This window comes from Phyllobates terribilis, unplaced genomic scaffold (assembly GCF_046119375.1).
Source record: "Phyllobates terribilis strain yellow unplaced genomic scaffold, ASM4611937v1 Scaffold_1__5_contigs__length_1240528914, whole genome shotgun sequence".
NCBI classification, from domain to species: Eukaryota; Metazoa; Chordata; class Amphibia; order Anura; family Dendrobatidae; genus Phyllobates; species Phyllobates terribilis.
In genome coordinates, this window is record NW_027362761.1 from 1,215,573,034 (window position 1) to 1,215,587,319 (window position 14,286).

The 14,286-nt window shown below is 45.2% G+C and overlaps 1 protein-coding gene across 1 annotated transcript in view; it reads left to right on the forward strand.

Moving 5' to 3' along the window:
• Window positions 1–14,286, forward strand: part of ATP6V1B1 (ATPase H+ transporting V1 subunit B1) — a 379,213-nt gene that overhangs the window by 296,923 nt on the left and 68,004 nt on the right. The window contains exons 10-12 of the mRNA XM_073649636.1: window positions 161–311; window positions 10,178–10,260; window positions 10,525–10,629. Of these exons, the coding sequence (XP_073505737.1) occupies window positions 161–311; window positions 10,178–10,260; window positions 10,525–10,629 (339 nt within the window). The remainder of the gene's footprint in view (window positions 1–160; window positions 312–10,177; window positions 10,261–10,524; window positions 10,630–14,286) is intronic.

A 14,286-nucleotide genomic window follows, 5' to 3' on the forward strand; every position in this document is an offset into this window, starting at 1 on the left:
CTGGTGGAGTAGGACCGGTTCACTACGTCCCTGCTAGACAGGAGAACCCTGACTGGTACAGAACCTGACGATCAGTCCAAACTAAACCTGTCCCAGGTGGGAACCATCCATCACAAATGATTCCAGTTGGAATATACAACTATCTTTAATTACCTCGCAGGTCTCAGCAGCTCGAGAGGAGGTCCCCGGCCGTCGTGGCTTTCCCGGCTATATGTACACTGACTTGGCCACTATCTATGAACGAGCTGGCCGGGTGGAGGGAAGGACCGGATCTATCACCCAGATACCGATCCTCACCATGCCTAATGATGGTGAGTATCCACGATGTGCCAACATCTCTAGCAAGAGGTGGCTTCTCGGCTTGCAGATGTTTCATGCCTGGGAATGTTGGGTCTGGTGATGTCCGGTTTTCTTCCTGCCTCTTGACGTCCTTCCTCTTCTATTGGTAAATTATGTGAGGAGGTAGAAAACCCAGGAGCCTCCATCATTGGGTTTCCCAATACCCCCAAGCCTAAAATACATCAAAGTATCCTGAAAGTCTATGATGGCACAATGTGAGGCACATTTCCCCTGGAGGACACATGCAGCACACTGATCATCTAAGTGATATACCTGATGTGATGTCACTGCCCTAAGAAAATGACCTGATGTGATGCAACTGCGCTAAGAGAATGACCTGATGTGATGTCACTGCCCTAAGAGAATGACCTGATGTGATGTCACTGCCCTAAGAAAATGACCTGATGTGATGTCACTGCCCTAAGAAAATGACCTGATGTGAAGTCACTGCCCTAAGAGAATGACCTGTTGTGATGTCACTGCCCTAAGAGAATGACCTGATGTGATGTCACTGCCCTAAGAAAATGACCTGATGTGATGTCACTGCCCTAAGAGAATGACCTGATGTGATGTCACTGCCCTAAGAGAATGACCTGATGTGATGTCACTGCTCTCTGAGAATGACCTGACATGATGTCACTGCTCTCTTGGAATGACCTGACATGATGTCACTGCCCTCTGGGAATGACCTGACATGATGTCACTGCTCTCTTGGAATGACCTGACATGATGTCACTGCCCTCTGGGAATGACCTGACATGATGTCACTGCTCTCTGGGAATGACCTGACATGATGTCACTGCTCTCTGAGAATGACCTGACATGATGTCACTGCTCTCTGGGAATGACCTGAACATGATGTCACTGCTCTCTGGGAATGACCTGACATGATGTCATTGCTCTCTGAGAATGACCTGACATGATGTCACTGCCCTAAGAGAATGACCTGATGTGATGTCACTGCTCTCTGGGAATGACCTGACATGATGTCACTGCCCTAAGAGAATGACCTGATGTGATGTCACTGCTCTCTGGGAATGACCTGACATGATGTCACTGCCCTAAGAGAATGACCTGACATGATGTCACTGCTCTCTGGGAATGACCTGACATGATGTCACTGCTCTCTGAGAATGACCTGACATGATGTCACTGCTCTCTTGGAATGACCTGACATGATGTCACTGCTCTCTGGGAATAACCTGACATGATGTCACTGCTCTCTGGGAATAACCTGACATGATGTCACTGATCTCTGAGAATGACCTGACATGATGTCACTGCTCTCTGGGAATGACCTGACATGATGTCACTGCTCTCTGGGAATAACCTGACATGATGTCACTGCTCTCTGAGAATGACCTGACATGATGTCACTGCTCTCTGGGAATGACCTGAACATGATGTCACTGCTCTCTGGGAATGACCTGACATGATGTCATTGCTCTCTGAGAATGACCTGACATGATGTCACTGCTCTCTGAGAATGACCTGACATGATGTCACTGCCCTAAGAGAATGACCTGATGTGATGTCACTGCTCTCTGGGAATGACCTGACATGATGTCATTGCTCTCTGAGAATGACCTGACATGATGTCACTGCTCTCTGAGAATGATCTGACATGATGTCACTGCTCTCTGGGAATGACCTGAACATGATGTCACTGCTCTCTGAGAATGACCTGACATGATGTCACTGCTCTCTGGGAATGACCTGACATGATGTCACTGCTCTCTGAGAATGACCTGACATGATGTCACTGCTCTCTGGGAATGACCTGAACATGATGTCACTGCTCTCTGGGAATGACCTGACATGATGTCACTGCTCTCTGGGAATGACCTGACATGATGTCACTGCTCTCTGAGAATGACCTGACATGACGTCACTGCCCTAAGAGAATGACCTGATGTGATGTCACTGCTCTCTGGGAATGACCTGACATGATGTCACTGCTCTCTGAGAATGACCTGACATGACGTCACTGCCCTAAGAGAATGACCTGATGTGATGTCACTGCTCTCTGGGAATGACCTAACATGATGTCACTGCTCTCTGAGAATGACCTGACATGATGTCACTGCTCTCTGAGAATGAACTGACATGATGTCATTGCTCTCTGAGAATGACCTGACATGATGTCACTGCTCTCTGAGAATGACCTGACATGATGTCACTGCTCTCTGAGAATGACCTGACATGATGTCATTGCTCTCTGAGAATGACCTGACATGATGTCATTGCTCTCTGGGAATGACCTGATGTGATGTCACTGCTCTCTGAGAATGACCTGACATGATGTCACTGCTCTCTGAGAATGACCTGACATGATGTCACTGCTCTCTGAGAATGACCTGACATGATGTCATTGCTCTCTGAGAATGACCTGACATGATGTCAATGCGCTCTGGGAATGACCTGACATGATGTCACTGTTCTCTGAGAATGACCTGACATGATGTCACTGTTCTCTGAGAATGACCTGACATGATGTCACTGCTCTCTGGGAATGACCTGACATAATGTCACTGCTCTCTGGAAATGACCTGACATGATATCACTGCTCTCTGAGAATGACCTGACATGATGTCACTGCTCTCTGGGAATGACCTGACATGATGTCACTGCTCTCTGAGAATGACCTGACATGATGTCATTGCTCTCTGAGAATGACCTGACATGATGTCACTGCCCTGAGAGAATGACCTGATGTGATGTCACTGCTCTCTGAGAATGACCTGACATGATGTCACTGCTCTCTGAGAATGACCTGACATGATGTCACTGCTCTCTGGGAATGACCTGACATGATGTCACTGCTCTCTGGGAATGACCTGACATGATGTCACTGCTCTCTGAGAATGACCTGACATGATGTCACTGCTCTCTGAGAATGACCTGACATGATGTCATTGCTCTCTGAGAATGACCTGACATGATGTCACTGCTCTCTGAGAATGACCTGACATGATGTCACTGCTCTCTGAGAATGACCTGACATGATGTCACTGCTCTCTGGGAATGACCTGACATGATGTCATTGCTCTCTGAGAATGACCTGACATGATGTCATTGCTCTCTGAGAATGACCTGACATGATGTCACTGCCCTAAGAGAATGACCTGATGTGATGTCACTGCTCTCTGAGAATGACCTGATGTGATGTCACTGCTCTCTGGGAATGACCTGACATGATGTCACTGCTCTCTGAGAATGACCTGACATGATGTCACTGCTCTCTTGGAATGACCTGACATGATGTCACTGCCCTCTGGGAATGACCTGACATGATGTCACTGCTCTCTGGGAATGACCTGACATGATGTCACTGCTCTCTGAGAATGACCTGACATGATGTCACTGCTCTCTGGGAATGACCTGAACATGATGTCACTGCTCTCTGGGAATGACCTGACATGATGTCATTGCTCTCTGAGAATGACCTGACATGATGTCACTGCCCTAAGAGAATGACCTGATGTGATGTCACTGCTCTCTGGGAATGACCTGACATGATGTCACTGCCCTAAGAGAATGACCTGATGTGATGTCACTGCTCTCTGGGAATGACCTGACATGATGTCACTGCCCTAAGAGAATGACCTGACATGATGTCACTGCTCTCTGGGAATGACCTGACATGATGTCACTGCTCTCTGAGAATGACCTGACATGATGTCACTGCTCTCTTGGAATGACCTGACATGATGTCACTGCTCTCTGGGAATAACCTGACGTGATGTCACTGATCTCTGAGAATGACCTGACATGATGTCACTGCTCTCTGGGAATGACCTGACATGATGTCACTGCTCTCTGGGAATAACCTGACATGATGTCACTGCTCTCTGAGAATGACCTGACATGATGTCACTGCTCTCTGGGAATGACCTGAACATGATGTCACTGCTCTCTGGGAATGACCTGACATGATGTCATTGCTCTCTGAGAATGACCTGACATGATGTCACTGCTCTCTGAGAATGACCTGACATGATGTCACTGCCCTAAGAGAATGACCTGATGTGATGTCACTGCTCTCTGGGAATGACCTGACATGATGTCATTGCTCTCTGAGAATGACCTGACATGATGTCACTGCTCTCTGAGAATGATCTGACATGATGTCACTGCTCTCTGGGAATGACCTGAACATGATGTCACTGCTCTCTGAGAATGACCTGACATGATGTCACTGCTCTCTGGGAATGACCTGACATGATGTCACTGCTCTCTGAGAATGACCTGACATGATGTCACTGCTCTCTGGGAATGACCTGAACATGATGTCACTGCTCTCTGGGAATGACCTGACATGATGTCACTGCTCTCTGGGAATGACCTGACATGATGTCACTGCTCTCTGAGAATGACCTGACATGACGTCACTGCCCTAAGAGAATGACCTGATGTGATGTCACTGCTCTCTGGGAATGACCTGACATGATGTCACTGCTCTCTGAGAATGACCTGACATGACGTCACTGCCCTAAGAGAATGACCTGATGTGATGTCACTGCTCTCTGGGAATGACCTAACATGATGTCACTGCTCTCTGAGAATGACCTGACATGATGTCACTGCTCTCTGAGAATGAACTGACATGATGTCATTGCTCTCTGAGAATGACCTGACATGATGTCACTGCTCTCTGAGAATGACCTGACATGATGTCACTGCTCTCTGAGAATGACCTGACATGATGTCATTGCTCTCTGAGAATGACCTGACATGATGTCATTGCTCTCTGGGAATGACCTGATGTGATGTCACTGCTCTCTGAGAATGACCTGACATGATGTCACTGCTCTCTGAGAATGACCTGACATGATGTCACTGCTCTCTGAGAATGACCTGACATGATGTCATTGCTCTCTGAGAATGACCTGACATGATGTCAATGCGCTCTGGGAATGACCTGACATGATGTCACTGTTCTCTGAGAATGACCTGACATGATGTCACTGTTCTCTGAGAATGACCTGACATGATGTCACTGCTCTCTGGGAATGACCTGACATAATGTCACTGCTCTCTGGAAATGACCTGACATGATATCACTGCTCTCTGAGAATGACCTGACATGATGTCACTGCTCTCTGGGAATGACCTGACATGATGTCACTGCTCTCTGAGAATGACCTGACATGATGTCATTGCTCTCTGAGAATGACCTGACATGATGTCACTGCCCTGAGAGAATGACCTGATGTGATGTCACTGCTCTCTGAGAATGACCTGACATGATGTCACTGCTCTCTGAGAATGACCTGACATGATGTCACTGCTCTCTGGGAATGACCTGACATGATGTCACTGCTCTCTGGGAATGACCTGACATGATGTCACTGCTCTCTGAGAATGACCTGACATGATGTCACTGCTCTCTGAGAATGACCTGACATGATGTCATTGCTCTCTGAGAATGACCTGACATGATGTCACTGCTCTCTGAGAATGACCTGACATGATGTCACTGCTCTCTGAGAATGACCTGACATGATGTCACTGCTCTCTGGGAATGACCTGACATGATGTCATTGCTCTCTGAGAATGACCTGACATGATGTCATTGCTCTCTGAGAATGACCTGACATGATGTCACTGCCCTAAGAGAATGACCTGATGTGATGTCACTGCTCTCTGAGAATGACCTGATGTGATGTCACTGCTCTCTGGGAATGACCTGACATGATGTCACTGCTCTCTGAGAATGACCTGACATGATGTCATTGCTCTCTGGGAATGACCTGACATGATGTCACTGCTCTCTGAGAATGACCTGACATGATGTCATTGCTCTCTGGGAATGACCTGACATGATATCACTGCTCTCTGAGAATGACCTGACGTAATGTCACTGCTCTCTGAGAATGACCTGACATGATGTCACTGCTCTCTGGGAATGACCTGACATGATGTCACTGCTCTCTGGGAATGACCTGACGTGATGTCACGGCTCTCTGGGAATGACCTGACATGATGTCACTGCTCTCTGAGAATGACCTGACATGATGTCACTGCTCTCTGGGAATGACCTGACATGATGTCACTGCTCTCTGGGAATGACCTGACATGATGTCACTGCTCTCTGAGAATGACCTGATGTGATGTCACTGCTCTCTGGGAATGACCTGACATGATGTCACTGCTCTCTGAGAATGACCTGACGTGATGTCACTGCTCTCTGAGAATGACCTGACATGATGTCACTGCTCTCTGGGAATGACCTGATGTGATGTCACTGCTCTCTGGGAATGACCTGACATGATGTCACTGCTCTCTGGGAATGACCTGACATGATGTCACTGCTCTCTGAGAATGACCTGACATGATGTCACTGCTCTCTGGGAATGACATGATGTGATGTCACTGCTCTGTGGGAATGACCTGACATGATGTCACTGCTCTGTGGGAATGACATGATGTGATGTCACTGCTCTCTGGGAATGACCTGACATGATGTCACTGTTCTCTGGGAATGACCTAACGTGATGTCACTGCTCTCTGAGGATGACCTGTCATGATGTCACTGCTCTCTGAGAATGACCTGACATGATGTCACTGCTCTCTGGGAATGACCTGACGTGATGTCACTGCTCTCTGGGAATGACCTGACATGATGTCACTGCTCTCTGAGAATGACCTGACATGATGTCACTGCTCTCTGGGAATGACCTGACATGATGTTACTGCTCTCTGGGAATGACCTGACATGATGTCACTGCTCTCTGAGAATGACCTGACATGATGTCACTGCTCTCTGAGAATGACCTGACATGATGTCACTGCTCTCTGAGAATGACCTGACATGATGTCACTGCTCTCTGGGAATGACCTGACATGATGTCACTGCTCTCTGAGAATGACCTGACATGATGTCAATGCTCTCTGAGAATGACCTGTCATGATGTCACTGCTCTCTGAGAATGACCTGACGTGATGTCACTGCTCTCTGAGAATGACCTGATGTGATGTCACTGCTCTCTGGGAATGACCTGACATGATGTCACTGCTCTCTGAGAATGACCTGATGTGATGTCACTGCTCTCTGGGAATGACCTGACATGATGTCACTGTTCTCTGGGAATGACCTGACGTGATGTCACTGCTCTCTGAGAATGACCTGATGTGATGTCACTGCTCTCTGAGAATGACCTGACATGATGTCACTGCTCTCTGAGAATGACCTGACATGATGTCACTGCTCTCTGAGAATGACCTGACATGATGTCACTGCTCTCTGGAAATGACCTGACATGATATCACTGCTCTCTGAGAATGACCTGACATGATGTCACTGCTCTCTGGGAATGACCTGACATGATGTCACTGCTCTCTGAGAATGACCTGACATGATGTCATTGCTCTCTGAGAATGACCTGACATGATGTCACTGCCCTGAGAGAATGACCTGATGTGATGTCACTGCTCTCTGAGAATGACCTGACATGATGTCACTGCTCTCTGAGAATGACCTGACATGATGTCACTGCTCTCTGGGAATGACCTGACATGATGTCACTGCTCTCTGGGAATGACCTGACATGATGTCACTGCTCTCTGAGAATGACCTGACATGATGTCACTGCTCTCTGAGAATGACCTGACATGATGTCATTGCTCTCTGAGAATGACCTGACATGATGTCACTGCTCTCTGAGAATGACCTGACATGATGTCACTGCTCTCTGAGAATGACCTGACATGATGTCACTGCTCTCTGGGAATGACCTGACATGATGTCATTGCTCTCTGAGAATGACCTGACATGATGTCATTGCTCTCTGAGAATGACCTGACATGATGTCACTGCCCTAAGAGAATGACCTGATGTGATGTCACTGCTCTCTGAGAATGACCTGATGTGATGTCACTGCTCTCTGGGAATGACCTGACATGATGTCACTGCTCTCTGAGAATGACCTGACATGATGTCATTGCTCTCTGGGAATGACCTGACATGATGTCACTGCTCTCTGAGAATGACCTGACATGATGTCATTGCTCTCTGGGAATGACCTGACATGATATCACTGCTCTCTGAGAATGACCTGACGTAATGTCACTGCTCTCTGAGAATGACCTGACATGATGTCACTGCTCTCTGGGAATGACCTGACATGATGTCACTGCTCTCTGGGAATGACCTGACGTGATGTCACGGCTCTCTGGGAATGACCTGACATGATGTCACTGCTCTCTGAGAATGACCTGACATGATGTCACTGCTCTCTGGGAATGACCTGACATGATGTCACTGCTCTCTGGGAATGACCTGACATGATGTCACTGCTCTCTGAGAATGACCTGATGTGATGTCACTGCTCTCTGGGAATGACCTGACATGATGTCACTGCTCTCTGAGAATGACCTGACGTGATGTCACTGCTCTCTGAGAATGACCTGACATGATGTCACTGCTCTCTGGGAATGACCTGATGTGATGTCACTGCTCTCTGGGAATGACCTGACATGATGTCACTGCTCTCTGGGAATGACCTGACATGATGTCACTGCTCTCTGAGAATGACCTGACATGATGTCACTGCTCTCTGGGAATGACATGATGTGATGTCACTGCTCTGTGGGAATGACCTGACATGATGTCACTGCTCTGTGGGAATGACATGATGTGATGTCACTGCTCTCTGGGAATGACCTGACATGATGTCACTGTTCTCTGGGAATGACCTAACGTGATGTCACTGCTCTCTGAGGATGACCTGTCATGATGTCACTGCTCTCTGAGAATGACCTGACATGATGTCACTGCTCTCTGGGAATGACCTGACGTGATGTCACTGCTCTCTGGGAATGACCTGACATGATGTCACTGCTCTCTGAGAATGACCTGACATGATGTCACTGCTCTCTGGGAATGACCTGACATGATGTTACTGCTCTCTGGGAATGACCTGACATGATGTCACTGCTCTCTGAGAATGACCTGACATGATGTCACTGCTCTCTGAGAATGACCTGACATGATGTCACTGCTCTCTGAGAATGACCTGACATGATGTCACTGCTCTCTGGGAATGACCTGACATGATGTCACTGCTCTCTGAGAATGACCTGACATGATGTCACTGCTCTCTTGGAATGACCTGACATGATGTCACTGCTCTCTGAGAATGACCTGTCATGATGTCACTGCTCTCTGAGAATGACCTGACGTGATGTCACTGCTCTCTGAGAATGACCTGATGTGATGTCACTGCTCTCTGGGAATGACCTGACATGATGTCACTGCTCTCTGAGAATGACCTGATGTGATGTCACTGCTCTCTGGGAATGACCTGACATGATGTCACTGTTCTCTGGGAATGACCTGACGTGATGTCACTGCTCTCTGAGAATGACCTGATGTGATGTCACTGCTCTCTGAGAATGACCTGACATGATGTCACTGCTCTCTGAGAATGACCTGACATGATGTCACTGCTCTCTGAGAATGACCTGACATGATGTCACTGTTCTCTGGGAATGACCTGACGTGATGTCACTGCTCTCTGAGAATGACCTGATGTGATGTCACTGCTCTCTGAGAATGACCTGACATGATGTCACTGCTCTCTGAGAATGACCTGACATGATGTCACTGCTCTCTGAGAATGACCTGACATGATGTCACTGTTCTCTGGGAATGACCTGACGTGATGTCACTGCTCTCTGAGAATGACCTGATGTGATGTCACTGCTCTCTGAGAATGACCTGACATGATGTCACTGCTCTCTGAGAATGACCTGACATGATGTCACTGCTCTCTGGGAATGACCTGACATGATGTCACTGCTCTCTGATGACATCGCTTATTCTCACATCTTCCAGATATCACTCACCCCATCCCTGACCTGACGGGCTTCATCACAGAAGGACAGATCTACGTGGACAGACAACTGCACAACAGACAGGTGAGCCGCATCTCTCCTTGATTTCCACCTTCGTTTCATCATCGTGATGCGCAGATGGAGTAGACCTTAGCTTGCCATTGATTTATGCCGTGGGGTAAAGATCAGAGCAAAGATAGCGGAATCAGGTTCACCAGCAGTCCTATGTAAATCCATAGCGGCATTTATAGGGGCAAGGTGTTCACTGGGCATTAGATATGGCGGCACTATTTATAGTTGTTGCATTATGTTCAAAATATAGTAATGAAGATCATAAATACATTTCAGATCTACCCCCCGATCAACGTGCTGCCATCTCTGTCCCGGCTCATGAAATCTGCGATCGGGGAAGGCATGACCAGAAAAGACCACGGGGATGTGTCCAACCAGCTGGTGAGTATGTGGTGTATACAGTCCCTGGTGGTCAGTGTTATAGTCAGTACATAATCCCCGGTGATCAGTGTTATAGTCAGTATATAATCCCTGGTCGTCAATGTTATAGACAGTATATAATCCCTGGTGGTCAGTGTTATAGTCAGTATATAATCCCTGGTGGCCAGTGTTATAGTCAGTATATAATCCCTGGTGGTCAGTGTTATAGTCAGTACATAATCCAAGGTGATCAGTGTTATAGTCAGTACATACTCCCTGATGATCAGTGTTATAGTCAGTATATAATCCCAGGTGGTCAGTGTTATAGTCAGTATATAATCCCTGGTGGCCAGTGTTATAGTCAGTATATAGTCACTGGTGGCCAGTGTTATAGTCAGTACATAATCCCCGGTGATCAGTGTTATAGTCAGTATATAATCCCTGGTCGTCAATGTTATAGACAGTATATAATCCCTGGTGGTCAGTGTTATAGTCAGTATATAATCCCTGGTGGCCAGTGTTATAGTCAGTATATAATCCCTGGTGGTCAGTGTTATAGTCAGTACATAATCCAAGGTGATCAGTGTTATAGTCAGTACATACTCCCAGATGATCAGTGTTATAGTCAGTATATAATCCCTGGTGGTCAGTGTTATAGTCAGAACATACTCCCTGATGATCAGTGTTATAGTCAGTATATAATCCCTGGTGGTCAGTGTTATAGTCAGTACATACTCCCTGATGATCAGTGTTATAGTCAGTATATAATCCCTGATGGCCAGTGTTATAGTCAGTATATAGTCACTGGTGGCCAGTGTTATAGTCAGTATATAATCCCTGGTGGTCAGTGTTATAGTCAGTATATAATCCTCGGTGGTCATTGTTATAGTCAGTATATAATCCCTGGTGGCCAGTGTTATAGTCAATATATAATCCCTGGTGGCCAGTGTTATAGTCAGTATATAGTCACTGGTGGTCAGTGTTATAGTCAGTATATAATCTCTGGTGGTCAGTGTTATAGTCAGTATATAATCCCTGGTGGTCAGTGTTATAGTCAGTATATAATTCCTGATGGTCAGTGTTATAGTCAGTATATGATCCCTGGTGGTCAGTGTTATAGTCAGTACATAATCCCCGGTGATCAGTGTTATAGTCAGTATATAATCCCTGGTGGTCAGTGTTATAGTCAGTATATAATCCCTGGTGGTCAATGTTATAGACAGTATATAATCCCTGGTGGTCAGTGTTATAGTCAGTATATAATTCCTGTTGGTCAGTGTTATAGTCACTATATAATCCTTGGTGGTCATTGTTATAGTCAGTATATAATCCTGGTGATCAGTGTTATATACAATATATAATCCCTGGTCGTCAGTGTTATAGTCAGTATATAATCCCTGGTGGTCAGTGTTATAGTCAGTATATAATCCCTGGTGGTCAGTGTTATAGTCAGTATATAATGCCTGATGATTAGTGTTATGGTCAGTATATAAACCCTGGTGGTCAGTGTTATAGTCAGTATATAATCCCTGGTGGTCAGTGTTATAGTTAGTATATAATCCCTGGTGGTTAGTGTTATAGTCAGTATATAATCCCTGGTGGTCAGTGTTATAGTCAGTATATAATCCCTGGTGGTCAGTGTTATAGTCAGTATATAATCCCTGGTGGTCAGTGTTATAGTCAGTATATAATCCCTGGTGATCAGTGTTATGTACAATATATAATCCCTGGTGGTCAGTGTTATAGTCAGTGTAAAATCCCTGATGATCAGTGATATAGTCAGTATATAATCCTTGATGATCAGTGTTATAGTCAGTATATAATCCCTGTTGGTCAGTGTTATAGTCAGAATATAATCCCTGGTGGTCAGTGTTATAGTCAGTATTTAATCCCTGGTGGTCAGTGTTATAGTCAGTATATAATCCCTGGTGGTCAGTGTTATAGTCAGTATATAATCCCTGGTGGTCAGTGTTATAGTCAGTATATAATCCCAGGTGGTCAGTGTTATAGTCAGTATATAATCCCAGGTGGTCAGTGTTATAGTCAGTATATAATCCCTGGTGGCCAGTGTTATAGTCAGAATATAGTCACTGGTGGTCAGTGTTATAGTCAGTATATAATCCCTGGTGGTCAGTGTTATAGTCAGAATATAATCCCTGGTGGTCAGTGTTATAGTCAGTATATAATTCCTGATGGTCAGTGTTATAGTCAGTATATGATCCCTGGTGGTCAGTGTTATAGTCAGTGCATAATCCCCGGTGATCAGTGTTATGGTCAGTATATAATCCCTGGTGGTCAGTGTTATAGTCAGTATATAATCCCTGGTGGTCAATGTTATAGACAGTATATAATCCCTGGTTGTCAGTGTTATAGTCAGTATATAATTCCTGTTGGTCAGTGTTATAGTCACTATATAATCCTTGGTGGTCATTGTTATAGTCAGTATATAATCCTGGTGATCAGTGTTATATACAATATATAATCCCTGGTCGTCAGTGTTATAGTCAGTATATAATCCCTGGTGGTCAGTGTTATAGTCAGTATATAATCCCTGGTGGTCAGTGTTATAGTCAGTATATAATCCCTGATGATTAGTGTTATGGTCAGTATATAAACCCTGGTGGTCAGTGTTATAGTCAGTATATAATCCCTGGTGGTCAGTGTTATAGTTAGTATATAATCCCTGGTGGTTAGTGTTATAGTCAGTATATAATCCCTGGTGGTCAGTGTTATAGTCAGTATATAATCCCTGGTGGTCAGTGTTATAGTCAGTATATAATCCCTGGTGGTCAGTGTTATAGTCAGTATATAATCCCTGGTGATCAGTGTTATGTACAATATATAATCCCTGGTGGTCAGTGTTATATTCAGTATATAATCCCTGATGATCAGTGTTATAGTCAGTATATAATCCCTGTTGGTCAGTGTTATAGTCAGAATATAATCCCTGGTGGTCAGTGTTATAGTCAGTATATAATCCCTGGTGGTCAGTGTTATAGTCAGTATATAATCCCTGGTGGTCAGTGTTATAGTCAGTATATAATCCCTGGTGGTCAGTGTTATAGTCAGTATATAATCCCTGGTGGTCAGTGTTATAGTCAGTATATAATCCCTGATGATTAGTGTTATGGTCAGTATATAAACCCTGGTGGTCAGTGTTATAGTCAGTATATAATCCCTGGTGGTCAGTGTTATAGTTAGTATATAATCCCTGGTGGTTAGTGTTATAGTCAGTATATAATCCCTGGTGGTCAGTGTTATAGTCAGTATATAATCCCTGGTGGTCAGTGTTATAGTCAGTATATAATCCCTGGTGGTCAGTGTTATAGTCAGTATATAATCCCTGGTGATCAGTGTTATGTACAATATATAATCCCTGGTGGTCAGTGTTATATTCAGTATATAATCCCTGATGATCAGTGTTATAGTCAGTATATAATCCCTGTTGGTCAGTGTTATAGTCAGAATATAATCCCTGGTGGTCAGTGTTATAGTCAGTATATAATCCCTGGTGGTCAGTGTTATAGTCAGTATATAATCACTGGTGGTCAGTGTTATAGTCAGTATATAAATCCTGTTGGTCAGTGTTATAGTCACTATATAATCCCTGGTGGTCAGTGTTATATACAATATTTAATCCCTGGTGGTCAGTGTTATAGTCAGTATATAATCCTCGGT